The sequence below is a fragment of the Brassica rapa genome, chromosome A09 (assembly GCF_000309985.2).
Source record: "Brassica rapa cultivar Chiifu-401-42 chromosome A09, CAAS_Brap_v3.01, whole genome shotgun sequence".
Taxonomy (NCBI): Eukaryota; Viridiplantae; Streptophyta; class Magnoliopsida; order Brassicales; family Brassicaceae; genus Brassica; species Brassica rapa.
Genome location: NC_024803.2, coordinates 19,344,507 through 19,364,614, shown reverse-complemented (window position 1 = coordinate 19,364,614; position 20,108 = coordinate 19,344,507). Strand labels below are relative to the sequence as shown.

At 35.3% G+C, this 20,108-nt stretch overlaps 3 protein-coding genes across 3 annotated transcripts; 1 reads left to right on the top strand and 2 right to left on the bottom strand.

Moving 5' to 3' along the window:
- Positions 1–3,615: 3,615 nt before the first annotated feature.
- On the bottom strand, positions 3,616–5,183 carry LOC103838901 (DPH4 homolog). Its single transcript, XM_009115351.3, has one exon. The coding sequence runs from the start codon at positions 4,445–4,447 to the stop codon at positions 3,887–3,889; it is 561 nt and encodes a 186-aa protein (XP_009113599.1). The 5' UTR covers positions 4,448–5,183; the 3' UTR covers positions 3,616–3,886.
- Positions 5,184–9,906: 4,723 nt separating this feature from the next.
- On the top strand, positions 9,907–13,661 carry LOC103838902. The gene is given in 5 exon segments (XM_018654549.2): positions 9,907–10,389; positions 10,499–10,576; positions 10,578–10,667; positions 10,770–10,902; positions 11,384–13,661. Coding segments are annotated over 5 exon segments (543 nt in total). The 5' UTR covers positions 9,907–10,312; the 3' UTR covers positions 11,549–13,661.
- Positions 13,662–17,153: 3,492 nt separating this feature from the next.
- On the bottom strand, positions 17,154–20,008 carry LOC103838928. The gene is made up of 5 exons (XM_009115380.1): positions 19,434–20,008; positions 18,579–19,295; positions 18,467–18,521; positions 17,881–18,385; positions 17,154–17,737 (listed from the first exon to the last, which is right to left on the bottom strand). The coding sequence occupies exons 1-5, from the start codon at positions 20,006–20,008 to the stop codon at positions 17,154–17,156; spliced, it is 2,436 nt and encodes an 811-aa protein (XP_009113628.1).
- Positions 20,009–20,108: the final 100 nt, after the last annotated feature.

Below are 20,108 nucleotides of genomic sequence, written 5' to 3'. Positions count from 1 at the left end.
ATATAAGACAAACATAACAACAATACAATGACACATAACACATAGCAAACAATATAAGACAAGCACAATCACATATTACACAATGAATTATCAACACGCCAACATAACATGCAATAAGAGAATGAACAAACCGAAAATATCTCAAGAATAAGGCAATAAGGCCGACTCTTCCAGTAACATGCAATAAATAGTATATAGAAAAATTCAATCATTCTTCTTGAGGTAATGAACATGCAATTAAAAGTAGATCTACTGAAAAGAAAATAAAGAACATGAGATATGTACATGATTTTGTTGCATGCATGTAGATCAAAGACGAAGGAGAAGAGAGGAAAAACCTTCAGAGGTCAAATCGTCATCACCAAAGATATAAGCTTCTGTCGGTGGAAGTCACCATCACCGTTGCCATCGGTTCTTTCTGTGAACCTCCTCTACTACATAACTTCTAACGATGTGAAGACCGGAACACCATCTGAGTTCGAACCATCATCGCCGGAATTCATCTCTTTCGCGCCTGAAGCCACAAGCTATTGTCTTCTTCTCACACTCTCTTGTCTTTTTCAGGTGAAACAAGAAATGAAGAAAAAGAGACGCGGGCCCTTATAATCCCGCATGACCTGTTTTGGCCCATCCCGAAAAAGCCCAGTCCTGCAACATCCCATCCCGCGAGGCCCATAAACTTGCGGGGCTAGAAAACGCTGGCCAAATACTGTTCCGCTACATGCCTTTGCGGGCCAGGCCCGCGGTCCAGGTTCGACTTTGCCATCTATAGTGAAGACAGTTTGATCTCTTTTGTACAATACATTTAGGTTGATCCTTGAAAAATATACACATGCAGCCTTTCATAAGGTCCATACCGAAATTAATAAAAATTATTTAATCTTTTTCATCTTTTTCATTTTGTGTGTGTTTGTAGCAGTGTTTTTAAACCCAGACCAGACCGGCAGTCAAATCGGGTTGAACCGCGAAGCAGACTCCAATTCGGGTTGGGTTAATGTCAAAACCCAACTGAAGTTGAATCAGATAAAAGTCCATATTGAAATTATAAAAATCCGGGACCGGCGATCCAATGAACCGGCAAAACTCTGTTTTGTATATAAACAAAATATTTACTAATAAAACAATTAACTTTTCTTCTTTTAAAGTAAAATTAGGGTTTGCCAGTTTAACAAAATATCTCCATCTCGTCTTTTCTTTTGACATCTCTATAATTCACAAGGTATTGTCTACTTCTCAAAGTATTGTTTTTGTCTATTTCTCACTTTATTTAAATATTATTTCATGATCACTTGTGTTGAAGGCATTATTTTTCTATTACGTATGCCTATGAATGCAGTTAATTCTAGGTTTTATCAGTATATTATCAGAAAAATTGCAAGTGTGAGTCATGGTTATGAAGGACCTTCGTATCATGCTTTAAGGGTTGGTTTACTATGTGATGCTAAGCTTCAAGTTTCTTTGATTATCGACTCTTTTAGGAGTACATGGACTGATACTGGTTGTACTTTGATGTGTGATGGGTGGAAAGATACTAGGCAAAGGGCATTAATTAATTTTTGGTCTAGTGTCCTAAGGGGGATACTATCCTTTCATCAAGCCAGTATATGCTTCCAGAATATATACAAATGCAGAAAATTTATGTAACCTATTTGCTGAGGTTGTGAAGATGATTGCCCCCAAAATGTGGTCCATATGGTGACAGATTGTGCACCTAACTACAAAGCTGGTGGTGTTAGGCTTGTAGAAAGATATTCTATCATATACTGGTCACCGTGTGCAGCTCACTATATTAACTTGACAGTAGAAAATGTGGGAAAGCTACCTCATGTGGAGAAACTAACCAGCAATGCATCAAAGATCACTGTGTTTGTGTATAGCTATAAGCATATTTTGAACTGGTTGAGAAATAGACTGAGTTGGAGTGAGATAATCCGGCTTGGGGAAACTCGATTTGCTACAAGTTTCATAGCTTTACAAAGTTTACATGTCCATAAAGATTACTTGCAGAGTATGGTGCTGATGAGGAGTTCAGAAAGATCTCAAGATCTGAGAAAGCAAACATGTGGAACCGCTTATCTTTGATAAAGACTTTTGGAATGAGTGCTTTATGATTGTGTAGATTATAACTTTGTTGATCGGTGTATTGCGTATTTGTAATGCTGATGAAAAACCATCTTTGCCTTATGTATATGAAGGGATGTATAGGGCACGGCTAGACATAAAAAATATATTCAAGAAAAATAAAAATCTTTATGTCTTATACGAAGATTATTGCCAATAGGTGGGATAGGATGTTTCGTCGTGACATCTATACTGCAGCTTATTTTTTTAATCCAGCCTTCTTGTATGACAAAAAGAACTTTTGTGATAAAGCCGCATTACAAGAGGAATGCTAAATCTGGTTGAAAAGCAGAGGAGCAGTCTAAGTGAAACAATGTTGGTATCTACTCTTACCAATTTGGCCATTTACCAATTTGGACATTTGATTGTTCTTTCATAAATTAATACTCAATGAGAAGTGTCAATTTCTGAATTGGCAAAGTTGTACATAATAGTACCAATCTGGTATCTAATGAGAAATTGTATCCACTAGTATCATACTAGTATGTGGAATGTCATCATCAAGTTGTATCCACTAGTATCAGTCAAAGTTGTACCTAGTAGTACCAATTTGAAGTATGTAATAATAATACTTTAAACAGTACGTGGAAGAGAATGGCGGAACTCCATAGACTCAAATCCACCCTGACGCCTATGGGATTAAGTAATTTTTTTAATTTTCTTATTATCTCACTTCATTTACTTTAATGGGTTGTAAACAGTGAATAATAACGGAACTACACAGCACTATATGTATGATATTATATAGTCCAACAAGAGAAGCTGGGTATAACTGTGCAAGGACAGATTCAACAGAACTACCATGTTCCTAGTTCCTTTAGGCTTTAGATGTTCAGACTTCACAAATTGATAGAGAGTATGATAGCTACCTGAAGGATCATGGTACTCTAATACTATATCTAGTGTGCTATCTCCGCTCCCTAGGCTTCTCTTATACCAACATTGTGTTCCTTGGTCATACATATATTGCTCGTGACAAAAAAAAGGTCATACGCATATTGCAGTTAACTTTTTCCCTGCAACAAGTGGAACTTGCTGTGATTACAGAACTGAATGCCTAAAACCTAATTCTAAACTTGACTTCCGGAAAAGTTTCTACCCAAAGACAAGAAGATGTTATAACTGCTAAGACTTTTGAATCATCTTTACATGTCAAATTGCCAATATTAAAACTGAATCTACAAACTATGACAGATAATTCTCCCTGATCTAAGTCTTTCTCCAAAGTCAAAATTAAAGTCATCTGTATCAGTACTTCCAAAACAGGTCATCCACCTTATAGGTCCTCTACATCTCACCTTAATCAAAATCACCATAAATATCAGATAAACTATGACATTACCACATAAAAATAAGTTCAATAGATATCAGAGAATTATGATATAGAAGAAGAGATACCACTCTCTTGAGAAAGAATAGTCTTGATGTACTACATCAATCACACCTACACAGCTTCGTCTTGATCATGTTCTTATACTAAAACTGAAGCACAAATGGAACTTTAAAGAAGACTATAAAACAGATCTTCGCTACAATTCAGCTCCAAGCAAATAAAAAAATGAGACGACACTGGAAATCCAAATGCCCCTTTTGTTACCCATTATAGTTATTACAGAACTAAAAGCTCTCCGGCTAATATAAAAATTGAGTACACAAGTCACAAAAGAAACAAGCTTGTAGAAGAATGTCCAAATCTGAACCAACCAAAATCACATTGGTAACAAGACATACTTCTCCTAAAAGAATCTATCCACACATTCAAAGATCATCCATCCAGTGAGTTCCTCAATTCTGAATCATCTTGGAAAGGAATCTTCATGTCAGAACCAACCCAAACTCTGGTTTTCAGAGAACAAGACCCACAAGGAAGAACCACAGACGCCACCGAGGCACCCAATCTCCTAACTTGAACACAATCACCCTCTTTCAACAACTCAAAACCCATCGATTCAAGCTCAGAGGAATCAACAGAGAAGTAATCACCACACCTACACTGATAGAAAATCTCCATGTCTTGTCCGTTGATCTCCACCGACATATCCTCTAGACTAATCTCATCAGCAGTGGTTCCTCCGTCCTGTCTCGAAGACCGAAGGTCGTTGTCGTAAACCACGCGCAGCTCTGCATCGCTTAGGACTTGCCACGCCTTTTGGATCTTGAGAAACTTGTCGTCTGAGCTACAACAACGAGAGGTGTTTAGCTTATCTGGGTGTGAGTGGAGGATGGCGGATCGATAGCTGTTGCGGATTTGGTCATAGCTCGCGTCTTCTTTGACGGAGAGGATCTCGTAGTATGTCTCGTGGATAGACGTTTCACCCAGAAGCATGATTGTTGAATCCTTCCTTTGTGCAATTACACCAAAGGGGGTTGGTTGGTTATTAGGGTAAAGGCAATTCGTTTTTTTCACAATTGACTTGGGTTCAATTTGATACGTTTTTCTTTTCCTTGTCAACAATCAACATTTCATTTATAAGCGCAAAGGCTAAAGTCGTTTACCAATGGAATCAAATCTAAAACGCCCATTACCCAATTAAGGCCCTATTATATAAGATAAGAAGAATGAACCAAAATCATAAATTCTAGCTTCCAAAACTCAACTCTTTGATTCTTCAGAATACTTTGCCAAAGTCGTAGTAAGAAAAGGTTGATATTTTCAGAATACAAAATTGAGAAATGACCGGATGAAGGAGGAGAAAATTTTAAAGACAGACGGAATTAGAACCACTTAAGAACAAGAGATGAAGCTTGCATTTATACTGTCTAGAGAGTTAGTGGAAGTAACCGTTTATACCGTCTTGGAAGTAACCGTTTATACCTTGAAGTTGTCTATGTTAAGCAATAGATTGGTGATCATGCATCATGAACCCATACAACTTGAGTTGGACATGAACACGATTAGGTAGTGACTTAGGCACATACAAAGCCTCGAGAAGAGACCATGTATCTGCAGCGGTTGTGCATCTCTCAGTCTTCCTCAGTACGTGGTCACCAACATTCAAGAAGATAGTATTCATTGCCTTCTCGCACCTCTCTAATTTGGCTTCTTCTTCAGCTTCTTAGGAACATCTTGATCTGATTCCTCTTCTTTTTTCTCCGATGTTGTCTTCTTGGTCACGAGTAAATCTTTAAGTCCAGATACGCTAAGGTAAGCGTACATCCTGTGCTTCCACAAAGAGAAGTCACCATCTCCGTCGAATTTCTCGATGTCGACTTTGGATCTAGCAATCTTTGAATCTTCCTTCGAGAAAACCTATATCTTGAATCGCGTAATCTGATTTTTTTCTCCACCCAGAGCTCTGATACCAATTTGTGAGGATTCACGATATGATTACGACCTATATCTACTACCATGTATTCTCTGTCAACCAAACAACAAAATAAAACATTTTTTTACCCGGTGTTCACCGCACTCCTCCAATGTGGAAGAGTGTTTACACTCACCGGAGCTGGTACTCCAGCAATCCACTATCACGCTCAAACTCGATCTCTCAGATCAGTAACGCCTTTGTCTATCTCGTTCTCTCTTGGTGTTTTCTCTCTCTGTTTTCTTGATCGTATAAGATCCAAGATAGTGAGTGTCAAGTGGTTGAGCTGAACAGCTTATACTACGCCGTTTTACAATAAACTATACACGTGATAATACATGTGAGTTCCAGTTAAGCTTAAACTAACCCAGCTCAACCTGAACCGAGACATACATAAACATTACAACAATGAATACTAGGACATTCCTTCAGTTTTTGATCAAAATTTATTTTTGTTATATGTGAAATGTTTGTAATTTTATATGTGTTTTGATTTCATTAGGCGTGTTGATATTTTGTGTTGAACCCAATTTTGGTCAATATCATAATGGGCCGCGATCAAAGGCATTTTCTTTGAAGGGCCGCAGCCCGAAGCGGGAATACGAGCTCGAGGAGGAACCGCCGAGATCACAGAGATCATGCAACAAAGAGGCGAAGATCTCGAAGCTGTTACGAACGTCACGGGGTCGACTTACTATAAAGGAAGAAGGAGAAAGACGGAAGAGGACACGTTGAAAGCCCTAGAGAGAGAGCTACACATTCACATCGATCTTTTTGTCTTCCCATTTTTAGATTCTTTCTTTACCGATCTCATTTGTATCACTCGATCTAGTTCAATTCATTGTATTCAATCTTAATCATCAATAAAGTCCATTTTCGCCTACTGGAAACTATTTAACATCGTTGTGTTGTAAAGATAACGTTGCCTACATCATTTGTCTTCCCTAGATCAAACCTCGATCACTATCAAATACTTTGTGTAGATTTTTGGTTCTACAATAATGATAAACACACATGTAGTTGTTCTTCTAACAATTGAAATGCATATTTATATATATAAAGGAATTGTTAACCCCCTATCAAATGAAAGAAAATGACATCTTCTAGGATAATCAGCTACTTTAACATAAAATTGATATATGATGATCCATTCACTAGATGTAAAATTTTAAAATGTTATACGTGATATTATAGTATTGTTGTGGTGGTTTCATGTGTATGAAAGGTGTGTCATGAATAATTGTTCTTCTCAATCTTTATAGCTTAAAATAGTGTAACTTTTGGCAAACATCCTAGAGCATCCAACATAATATCAAGAGTGTTCGTTTTAAAATTGATGCAAGGCCACACAAGTAACTCAATAAACATAAGCCACAAAACAGATACGTAAATACTTAATATTAATACTCTTGCTTGTGAAGTTGAAGAAAATAACCTCAAGTTTAGAAAGTTGGGCTCTTCTGAATGGGATCATGAATCCCTCTTGGCTAGTATGGATTTCTAAGTAAATCTCTCTTATTCAAAGCATATATATATATTTTTTGTTAAATGAATGATGAAGTCATGGTTATATGATTTTTTTTTGAAAGTAAATGAAAGCGTCTTGAGAGGGATAGATGCATTAAAGCCACAAGCGAGGAACTTACTTTGTTACCTTAGTTGATGTCGCTGATGATGAAGTTTATATTTCTCATTCTTTTGAAGAATGAAGCTCTGATTCAAGTTTCATCTTCAATCTTCAAGATACACAACAAAAAAAATACATATTAACAGTTATAAATCTATACAGTTCTTCTGTATACAGTCAAAATCTTAACAAAATCCAAAATGATTACAATTAGGATGACAATGAAGAAGAGAGAGTGAAAGGAGCAAAAAAAGAAATAAATTAGTTAATGGAGTTTTATAAATGATAAAAACAGTTTGATATTGTAAACCAAAACTTTTGAACGTGAGATGAAATGTTGTGAGAAAATTTAGGATTTTTTTTAATTAGATACAGATTAAGAATCCAAAACATGATTTCGTTGTGTTATTATTATTATTTTTTGGAAAAGTTTTGCCACATGTCAAATTTTGATTCGTTAGGTGACTGTGATTTAGTATATAAGACATATAAAGGAATTGTTAACCCCCTATCAAATGAAAAAAAATGACTTTTTTTAGGATAATCAGCTACTTTAACATAAAATTAATATATGATGATCAATTCACGTCATAAATCTGAAGTAGATGTAAAATTTTAAAATGTCACACGTGATATTATAGTATTGTTGTGGTGGTTTCATGTGTATGAAAGGTGTGTCATGAATACTTGTTTTTCTTAATCTTTATAGCTTAAAATAAGGTATAACTTTTGACAAACATCCTAGATCATCCAATATCAAGAGTGTACGTTTTAAAATTAATGCAAGGCCACACAAGTAACTCAATAAAGATAAGCCACAAAACAGATACGTAAATACTTAATATTAATACTCTTGCTTGTGAAGTTGAAGAAAATAACTGCAAGTTTAGAAAGTTGGGCCCTTCTGAATGGGAAAATGAATCCCTCTTGGCTAGTGTGGATTTCTAAGTAAGTTTCTCTCTCATACAAAGCCTATGTATTTTTTTGTTAAATGTATGATGAAGTTAGAGTTATATGATTTTTTTTCTTTGAAAGTAAATGAAAGCGTTTTGAGAAGGATAAATGCATTAAAGCCACAAGTGAAGAACATACTTCGTTACCTTTGTTGTTGTCGCTGATGATAAAATTCTATTTCACATTCTTTTGAACAATGAAGCTCTGATTCAAGTTTATTTTCAATCTTAAAGATACACAACAGAAACAATAAATATTAACAGTTCTTCTGTATACAGTCAAAATCTTAACAAAAATAAAAGGATTACAATGAGGACAACAATGAAGAAGAGAGAGTGAAAAGAGCAAAGAGGAAATAAATTAGTAAATGGAATTTTAAAAAGGATAAAACACTTTGAAATTGTAAACCAAAATTTTTGAACGTGGGATGAGATGTTGTAAGAAAATTTAACAATTTAGCTTTTTCTTGTGTTTATTAATTTTTTGTTTGAAAAGTTTTGCCAAATGTCAAATTTTAATTCGTTAAATGACTTGTGATTTAGTATCTGTTATCCCTTAGACATTATTTGTGAAGTGATTTCACACATGTCATCTCTACAATCATTTCCATCAAAAAAATATGACATGGCATAATAAAATTGATGACATGAGATATGGTAAAAAGTAACATAGGCAACTACATTTAATGTTAATTTCAATTTTTGGTAACTTTTGATAATATGGTAATAAAAATCATCACTAAAATAAATCTATTCAAATATATCATTAAATAATACAATAAGGGAAATATAAAATATTTTTTATTTCGAAATATTATTTAAATATATTCTTATAATCATTATTTATTTATTATTAAACAATATATTCAAAATTTTATACAATCTTTATTTTTAAAATAAAATTTTAGTTGTAGTATCATTTGTTTATTTTTGATATCTACAAATTTTAGAAATTCTTTTTAGTTTTATATTTTGTTAATTATAAAAAAAATGTATCAATTTTTACTTTGTACAAGTTAATTTAATATATCTTAACCAAAATAAATAAATGAAAAATCTATCTAAACTATAATTTTAAACATAACTTAAATATAATTTTAAATAAATCAAATTATTTATTTTATCTTAATTCTATGTTTAATTAAATTTGTGTTTAGTAATATTGGTTTAAAAATAATAAAATCTAAAATATTAACAAATTTTTATTTAAAAAATAAATAAATTTAAAATATTATATCTGCAGATGGTGTAGGAAAACACCTAGTCTTCTCTATTAAAAGAGAAGTACCATTTTTATCTACTACAAAATAGTCATACTAGAAGTCTAGGTCCATATATTCAAATAATATTTTTATTGTTTACATTAGTTTATTTAATGTATAACATTTCTAAATAATTATAAGGATATTAATAACAAATCCATTTTAACTATAAATTTAAATTTTAGTTTTACGAATAACAAAATCTGTTGAGAAAAAATCTAACAAAATTTTTCTAAAATTTTAAATATTTTTTTAATTAATGCACTGATTAATTTCGCAATTAGTAGTATAATGTTATTATAAATTAATTTTAATACATTTTTATTATAAATAAAATAATAAAATTATTTGCTAATTTTATAAAATTTATAAGTATATTCTGCATTATATTAAAATAGAAGTAACTAATGAATTACATATTAAAATTATTTTTTTGTGCAAACATATTAAAATTATGTTGAATTGGTAAACCAATATATTTTGAAAAAATACTTTCATTAAGATAAATAAATAAAATATCATTCACCGTTTAAAATGACTAAAATATCATTCACCTTTTAAAATGATTAATATTCATAAATTATGTAATACTTTTTACAAAAAATAAAATTGTTAACATATGTTAAATTTTAATATTTAGAACTATATATCATCTATTTAGTTATTTTTAAAATAACAACAATATATTATCATATATAAAATAATATAAAATTTTATATTTATAAATAAAATGTTATCTGCACGGTTGTGCAGGTTAAAATCTAGTTTAGTATAAATGGATAATCAAAATTTTGATGGGTCACACGCTTTGCATAACTTTCAAGTTGATCAAAAAAAAAAAAACTTTGAAAATAATAAATCTATCATCGGCCTATAAATTTTGGAATCTTAAATATTATGGGGGCCTTATTTGGAAGTCAGTAGTAGACCGATTACCCGGACCCGCTTCTGGAAATACCAACGGAGGCAAAAGCCGATTCCACGTTCATCTCTGAATCTCTCTCTCTCTGGGGAAAACTTTCGTTAAGATTTGGTAGAATCGTGATGGGTTTATCAAAAGGTAGATTGAAAGCATGGTTCAATAAGAAAATCACCGATCCTCTCCTCCGGATCTTGCGTAGGTTTGTCTCTTTACGCGTTTTCTATCATCACATCTCTGACTGTATATGGGATCTGATATTTGTAATAATCTGAGTTTGATTTTGTTTAAAATTTTCAATTTTCTTATAGAGGCACTGAGCCGAAGCAGCTTGCTTTCCCCGCCGCACTCGGTATTACCTTGGGGATATTTCCCATATGCGGTGTTCCTGTGTGGAGTAGCTATTGCGTTTCTTGGATCTGCTTGTCATGCTCCTACCGTGATGTTGGCTAACATCATTGCCACTCCAGCAGAACTTGCGTATAACCTTTATTATGCTGTTATACACACACACCCTTTTAATTCTTTTCATATCATCAACTCTCTGCCTGACTTTGTTTTTGGTTTATCTTTAACTTAAAGCCTCGTGGTGCCTTTCCTAAGACTTGGTGAGAAAGTCACAGGTGGACCTCATTTTCCTTTGACATCAGATGCCCTGAAGAAGGTTTTCACTGGTCAAGCCTCCCAGCAAGTCTTTTTAAGCATTGGTAATGCGGTAAGTAGCTACAATGTGACTCTCTCTTTTTTCTTACCGTAATCTTGTGTTTCAAGGTGAGGCAAGCAGTCTCATTCATCGCCTAACATAGCGAGGCTAGGCAATTTCACAAAGCAGCTCGCTCTGTAATGCCTGACGCTGCTCTGATGCCTCCAAAAAGGTATATTTTGCATTAAACATCATTTTAAAATTTTAAAATTTTAATTACACGTTAATATATAATCCAGTAAATTTTTTCCAAGTTTGCAACCATGTCCTAAAATGGTTTAGGGATCAATAAAGATAACTCACCTAATGTTTTCTTGTGTAGGGATCAATGAAGGCGCCTCGGATACCAAAGGCGACATTGATCATTTGCCTAGGCTTGAAGCGTGTTTCCAGCATTATAAAATCTGCCGTGTTGCAGTCCCTAGCCTAGTCATATATGGTTTGAAAGATAAGTCTTTGATTTGTTAGTCCTTTGGTTTATTGGTTACTGCAGTTACTAGGGTGGCTTGTAGCAGCTCCATTCTTCTTTATTGCGCTGTACCTTGTGTTGCTTCCGTGTTTCAAGATCCTTGGTCGCAAGTTTGGCGGCGATGCTTCAACCCCCAAAATACCAATAAGTATGGAGACGGAGCTCAACCCGAAGCCTAGAGTCGCTTAAGTTCAACAAGAGTTAGGGTTCTCATTTTACTGCTAATCAACACGAAACCCTTGAATTGAGATAAATAGACGACCTAATGTATAGGGTTTACACGATTGCATTATCAAATCCTTACACTTTTGTTCAAAAACCTCTTTTAGAAACCGTCAGCAAAATATTTGAGGGTTACATATGAATCATTGTATCAAACATAAGCATAAGTCCATTTCTTGTGTTTTTTTTTTGTTCTTTGGTTATGAAGTTGACAATCAAGATCTCAAAGAACGAATCAAAACGATTCAAAAAAGTCTATTGGTTTGTGCCAGCCACGTACATTGACAAAACTAATAAGCAGAGCAAGAAGATAACCCTGCGACACACCAACTCACTGTGTGCTTTGTAATAACTCGGCTGAATCTTGAAACCATCTGTTTTTCTCCTGTGAGTACACTTCATGGGCCTGGCGCAACCTCACGCTGGGTATACTTCAAGGGAATCACACTACGTTCTGGAATGAGATTGTTCAGTCTGTCTCGGTCATGCAGCTTGATTTCAAGTCGAAGGTGTGTGTTAGGTATTCTCTGCAGGCTGCCATCCGCATGATTTGGAGTAAACGAAATAATCGGCTTCACAGTGAAGCTTCCCGCTCTGCTCAAGTTCTACACAAACAGTTGGATTAAAATGTGACGAATCGCCTTGTTCTACTAAGGTCTACGGACAACAAGAAACACGAAGGTCTTCTACAATTTTGGTTTGGCACAAGATTGTAAAACTGTTGTTAGACCCTAGCTAGCATCTCAGCTTATGATGGACAGTTTTTTTTGGTGAATATAATTTAACAATCATTTAAAAAAAGAAGAAGAAGACAACCCTGCAATTCTCCGCGTCCATGGAAACGATCCAAGCGGATGTGTTTCATCATCCGTATTTTTATATTTATGTTTATTCTATGAAACATATTGGCATCCGTAAGAATATAAGTTCAAGCCTTTGCAACTGAGTGTCAAAAGGATATCCATAACATCTAGAATCATGGCATAACTTCTCAACCGAGCTCAATAAATTTGCTAGACTCGTTTTCATGCGTTCAAGTGTTGATCATTTAGCTAGGAATATTTATTCTTTTCATAGAAATTTGTTTTTATTTGTTTTATCCTGTTTGACTTTCCATTAAAAAATAAAACGATGTTTTGATATTAAAATATATATTTTTCCATCAGCTGATTTATACTGTAATTTAGAGCACTAGCAGTGGTAGTACTCAAATACCAAATCAGTCTCTTAAACAATTAATATTGTAAATTAATCAAAAGCATGAAAGAGAAAGCAGTAAAAAAAGAATGTCAAGGTCTTCTCTTTAACGAGGGACTATTAGAAATACGTGAGAGACCACTTAAACACTTGTTATTTTATTACTTGTTCAATTTTGTTTTTGGTTTTAAAATTTGGGAAAGTTAGAGAATTGGACTATTTTAAGTTATAATTGGCAAAATGGGCAACATCAAGTTTAAATTGGCAAAATGGGAGACTTAATAGGAAAGAGAATATTTGTTTGACTGTTTTAACATTTAACATTTAAAATCGCATTTGGGCTTATATTGTGGGCTAATTTGCCCAACAAACTTGCGTATATGCACTCTTCTTTGCCCGGGAAACATTTGCTCCACGCTGGAGGAATGGGTAAAAATGACTCGTTGGTTTGGAGAGCATTAATTGTGGTTAACTAAATAATTTGTTTTTGGAAATTTGTCAATAAAAGGCGATGAACCCTATCTCTTTGGAAAAGGAACAATTTTGGATTTGTTGCAGACATTGGAGAAACATGGTTGTAAATTCGCATTGGTGGTATGACGAGCTTCAAAAATTATGACGAGAAAGGCAAGGCGAAGGTGGATTGTGGCTGTACATTCAGTAAAGGTAATGATTTCATATACCGGGCCCTATTTTTTGTAGTTAGGCTTTTTAATGGGCTTGTTAATTTTTTTTACCTAGATTAATGTTGTAGCCTTTAGTAATCATGAAATTTACAATCTTACTAATTTTGAAACAGTAAAGTTACCAGGTAAACAGATAAATATCAAACTAAAACTTATGTAAACATTCGATGTCTAAAGAAAAAGAAAGATAGCTAGATGAAAGCAAGCTAAAACTGTTTTTGCTTGAACTTTCTTTACATCTCCAAAATGTACACTTTTATTTGATCTTTTTTGAGTTCTTAAATTTATTCAGTGTTTGTGACAGAACTGTGAGGGAACTGCAAGGCAAAAACATCCCTCACAATCTCAAAAAAATTGTGAGGCATTTGCTTGTTACCTTTGGTTCATCGTAACTCCCTCACAAATTTGCGTAGGATGTGCGAATGAACTCTGGTTCATCATAATTCTCTCATAAAAATAGAATAAAGTAGGTGAAAACACGTTTTGGTATGTATCCAACTTTTTGTGACGGAAATATCGCTTTCAAATCCCTCACAAAATATTATGTTTTCGTAAATCCCTTGCCATTACAGTTTCCACTCATGTCTCTCCCAATGTTTTTAGGAGAATCTATAAATAGAAAAACATTTGTTGAGTTCTGAACACAAGATAAAGAAAAAAAAGGGAGATAGTAAAATGTATTCAGAACATCAAAATATGCTTTACATGCGTGGATGTACAATCATAAACGGGTGATAGGTATGACCAGGGAACTAGGTATCATGATATGGTTACATATTTATGTCATGAAGCAGAATTCCAGATAGTATAGGGAAGAGCCTAGCATAGACTCAAAACGGTCTTAATATATTAGACGATGAAAAAAAACCATTGACGAAGAACGTAGAGATGTGATTTTTAGATTATCACTGACATCTAAGATGATGACAGTTAAAAGTGATCATATTCTAAATGAGAAGTGCATGGATTCGTAGGCTGAACTAATAAATGAGTATTTACCTACTGGTAATATTGTTGTTGTAAATTATTATGAAATTCAGAGGTTAGTTGCGGGTCTTGGTATACCATCTAATATAATTGATGTATGTGTTGACAATTGCATTATTTTTTGGAAAAGTTATGAGAACCTTGTAAGAATGCCAATTTTCTGGAAAGCCGGGATATCAGAAAATCATAAGAAGGAAATGTGAACGTATGTGATACTTGTCAATCAATAGATACATTAAAGCGTTTGTATCACTCGTAAATGACGTCCACGTAAATGTGTTGGCATGACCAACATTCAATAGAAGATGGCGAGGTTACACATCTCAGATGCTAAGTTATGGAAACACTTTCAAACATACCGACTTTTCGAGTGAGTATTGAAACGTTTGGCCTATGCACTGATGGATTTAGTTCATTTGTTATGTCTGGGAGACAATATTTTTGATGGCTTGTCATCTTGAAGGCATACAAACTCCTTATGTAGATGTGCATGCAAAAGAATTTTTATTCATAAGCGTTCTCGTGCCTGGTCCGGAACATCCAAAGTGAGCACTTAATGTATTTATGCAACCTCTGTTTTGTGAGCTGAAACAGTTGTGGTATTGCGGTGCACGGATGTTCGACTACTCGCAGCAGCAGAAATTCAATATGCATGTGTTCTTATGTGGACCATTTAGTGACTTTCTCGCATATGAAATGCTATAAGGGTGTACTACGCATGTAAGGTTATCATGTCCATATTTTCTGGATAGATCATATGTTTTCAGCTGAATAAAGGGAGGAATTCATTCTGGTTTGATTGGCACCGTATGCTTCTTCTACCACTTCATACATATCGTTAGAACAAAAAGTTTTTAAGGAAAAACAAGGTAGTGTATGTTCATCGACCTGCATATCAATCAAAAACTGATTTGTTAGAGCAGATTGAGTATTATTATATTCGAGAGATATGTAAAGTTGGGGGAGATTGGCACAGTCAAGCTAACTTGCTGGATGAATATACAACATCTCATAATTGGCACAAAAAGCATAGTTTGGGAGCTTCCAGATTGAAAAGATCATCTTTAAGGCACAACCTTGATTTGACGTACACACAAATGAATATTTTTGAGAACGTTGTGCACAATTTTAAATGTCAAGAAAAAGTGTAAACACAATTCTATCGTAAATATCACGGATTGATATGTGTCGATCAGTGTTTTTAAACCCGAACCGAACCGGTGGTCGGGCCGGGTTGAACCCTGAACCGATAATAATTCGGGTTGGGTTAATGCCAAAACCTAACTAAAATTGAACCGGTTAAAAACTCCTATCGAACCATTAAAAACCCGGGAACCGCTGACCCAATGAACCGGCCAAACCCGGTTCGTATATAAACCAAAAATTTATTAATGAAACAATTAATTTTTCTTCCTTTTTAAGTAAAAATATGATATATTAAAAATTAATAAAGTTGCCTCTTGTCTTTTTCTTTTGACGTCTCTACAACTTATAAATTACAAGATTGATAAAGTTTAATATTCACGTGAAGATATTGTTTTTGTCTACTTCTCACTTTGTTTAAATTTTATTTTATAATCACTTGTTTTGAAGACTTTAATAATTGTAACATTTACATTTGTGAAATTTTTATTTTAAAATATAAATTTTTTTATATTACCTTATTTGTATATAATTTCTTAAAAAGGTGACGAAGATATAAAGTGATAAGATCTGGGAATAAAGTTTAAATATGCTTTTCATATTGATTTTATATTTGAACTATTAAATTATTTTATTATTTTTGTTAAATGTTATTTTAATTTTTTCTAAACATTATGGCTATTTAAACATTTTATTTGATATGATCTGTTTATAAGAATATGCATAATGTTTATAAAATATCATTAAATTCAGTTTAATCCAGTCAAACCCGATCGAACCCGGTTCAAACCCAGTCGAACCACAATGACTCATGACCCAAAAAATTTCAGGTTCACTAGCCGGTCCGGTTTTAAAAACACTGGTGTTGATGTTTTGAAGATGCAAAGAGCAACACCAGAAATTTTATGGATAAAGAGCCAAGATTGTCACATATTAATGCAGCAACTCTTACCGTTTATATGGCAAATCTATTACCAACACATGTCCATGAAGCAAAAGATGATAATAAATTTAAAATTTACTTTTAAAAATGATATATAATTTTCAATTTAAATACTAATAATATTTTTGTTTAATGATGAAATTTATAGGGATTGGAGCCATTTTTAGGGATCTATGCAGTCAAAAGTTGATTGAGGATGGTATCGACTTGTTAGTAAAGAATAACCCGTATTGCTTTGCAACCTTTAAAAGCAGACTAAACGGAACCGTGGGACAACTGGGTGTTTTATTCCCGACTTGCCTTGGGTTCTCGAGCAGACAAAATTGAACCATGATGGATATTTCGTTGACGCTGACAAATCTCACCGCTCAGTGACTTCTGGATTTGAGAAGTTATCTCATTCTGCTAGTGATGATCCCTAGAGAACCGTATTTGGCGGCCTCACCCCAACGGAGAAGAACAAGATATATTGTGAGGTACATGTTTTTTTTTAACTCAAAGAATTGGAATCCAAAGTCAAGTTTACAAACTGCAAATCAGAATCAAACGGCCCAAGCCAACAATAAAAGCATCAACAAAAACCAAGGCCTACATTAGCTCACCCTAAGAGAACAGTTTAAGAACTAACGATTGTAACCTCAGTTCGGATGAGATCAGGTAACCACAATGGTCCTCCCATTGTAAGGTAAGACTGGAACTGTCCATCTCTCAGAACGCTCTTAGCTATCTTTCTCGCCACCTGATTGGACTCACTTGATTCCACTTCAAAGGAAATCACTTCAAATTCAGTGCAAACTGCAGCAATGTGGCTAAGAAACCCTCTGTACCGTGGCCAACGTGACGGGTTCTTTATAGCTTCCAATAAGCTCGAAGAGTCTGTACCTATAATAACTTCTTCTAGCCACAAATCTCTCAGACTACGAAGGACCCATAGTAAACATTCAATTTCTGCGGATAATTTATCCGGTGATGGAGCAAAAGCGTCTCTTGCGTGCATACCCACTGCTCCCATATGATCCCTTGTGATCCAAGCTCCTCTTGAGTGGTATCTATTATTCCTCCAGCTTGTATGAAAGTTGCACTTCACAAGTTCAGGCGTTGGTGGAGTCCACTGCTTTGGCACTCCTAGGTCATTAGGCATTGGAATGCCACTGCTCTGTACTCTATTCAAATCATGCCATAATGTTGCTTCTTCTAACGCTGTTTGTACCAAGAGAGAGAGTGAGATAGTTGAACTTCAGCATAGATTAAGCTATTTCTATTTTTCCATATCGTCCATAGCATCCAGGGGATCGCTCTTCTTCTTGTATGTTCTATCTTTTCATCCTTCATAAGCCGCATACATTCATTCAACAACTCTGTGAGTGTACCAGCATGAAAGGAATGGCCCGAGGTTAGATCAAACTCACTCAAGAGCTCTTGTGTCTTTGTGCACTGAAACAGAACATGCTCAATTGTCTCTATCCCTTGGTGGCATAACTTACATGTCATCTCCACAGGCATGCCATGGGCCGTAAGACGTTCTGCTACCGCTAGGGCCCCCGATGCTGCACACCATACAAACGTTCGAATCTTGGGGATAGTTCTCATTCTCCATATTTGTTTCTTCAGCTCAATCACAGCCTGATCATGCACCATACCTTCTTCTCCCGCATTCTCAGCTGGTTTCCTTAGCAGCGAACATCCACTTTTAACTGAGTAGTCTCCAGCCTTATTAAAGGCCCAAATCTCCTTGTCATCCATGTTACCCAGTATGATCTGCTTGATACGTTGAACTTCATTTGGTGGGAATAGTTCCTCCAATGTATCTATTTTCCATTTTCCATCATCTCCTATCAGCTCTGAAACCTACAAATTTACATCCATAGAAATTTGTTTATTCACAGGTCTTCGAGGAACATCATCAAGTATCAATTTATCAGACCATACGTAGGTATTTTTCCCGTCTCCAATGGATTTAACTAGTCCTTTCCTCAATAGATCTCTGCCAAACAAGATACTACGCCAAGCGTAAGATGGTCAATAGCCCTTACCACATTACAAGAAGCTCGATGCAGAGTAATAGCGACCTCTGTAGACCCTCGCCAGTAAGCTATCAGGCTCATTATGCAGCTTCCATGCTTGTTTTGCCAATAGAGCTTGGTTGAAATCTTCTATATCCCTGAAACCCAAATCACCTTTGTCCTTTGGTACACATATATTTTTCCAAGCAATCCAATGAATCTTCTTTTTGACACTTTCTTCAGCCCACCAGAAGCTGGCCATTGCACTCATGATCTTTTGGCAATGGTGTTTGGTCAAGCAGAAACATGACATCGCGTACACCGGGAGCACCATAGCAATAGAATTGAGGAGCACCTCCTTTCCTCCATGGGAAAGCTTTTTGGCAAACCAACCTCGTAATCTCTCGTTAAGTTTCTCACCAATGAAAGCAAGCAGTTTATGTTTTGAACCCGAGAAGCATTCAGGTAAACCCAAGTAGTTCCCTTCGCCACCTTCGTTTTCAATCTGTAGAATCTCAGCCAACAACCTCCTCATAACCGGATCAATATTAGCACCAAACGTGATCGCTGACTTCTGGAAGTTTATAACCTGACCCGATGAGTCTTCATACAGCTTCAAGCATCTTAATAACTCAGTACATTCACATAAACTGGCTTTACACGGGAACATACTGTCATCTGCAAAAAGAAAATGCTGAACAGAAGGGCAGTTCCTCGTCAACTTCATGCCTGTAAGTGATCCATTTTGTTCTGCTCTGTCCATCACATGTACAAGAGCTTCAGCGCAAAGAATAAACAAGAACGGGGAGAGGGGATCTCCCTGTCTTATACCTCTCTCAGGAGTGATATGTCCAAAGGATTTTCCATTCAAGAGGACCGTTTATGAGACTGACCGAACGCAGCTCATTACCCACTCAATCCAACGCCCAGCAAACCCCAACTTCGTGAACAAGGTCTCCAAGAAATCCCACTCCACTTTATCATAAGCTTTAGACATATTTGTCTTTATAGCTATATAATCTCCTCTACAGTTGGGATTCGTCTTGAGACCATGAATCATCTCATGCGCTGTGAGAAGATTATCTGAAGTCAACCGACCTGCAACAAAGGCTCCTTGGGTCGGAGAGACAATCTGAGGTAGGATAACCTTTAGCCTGTTGCTCAACACTTTCAAGATGATCTTATACACCACCGAGCAAAGACTAATTGGTCTCAGATCCTTCATTTGTTTTGCATTGGGCACCTTTGGTAACAAGCACCGTTGAGTATGGTTCCAGTCTGTAGGCATCACTCCAGACTCGAAGAACTGTTTCACGTCCTTGGTCACTTGTGCACTCGTGATGCTCCAGTATCTTTGAAAGAACTGACCTGTCATGCCATCTATCCCCGGTGCACTGTCGCTTTTGATAGCTTTGACTGCATGTTTAATTTCAGCATCTGTCACCGGCTTTGAAAGGCTGTTGTACATTCTGTTTGTGAATCTTGTTTGCATTCCTTCTAGCAACAGGTCTGCACTTTGAGAGCCAGAGGAATGAAAAAGATCTTGGAAGTACTGCACCGAGTTCTCT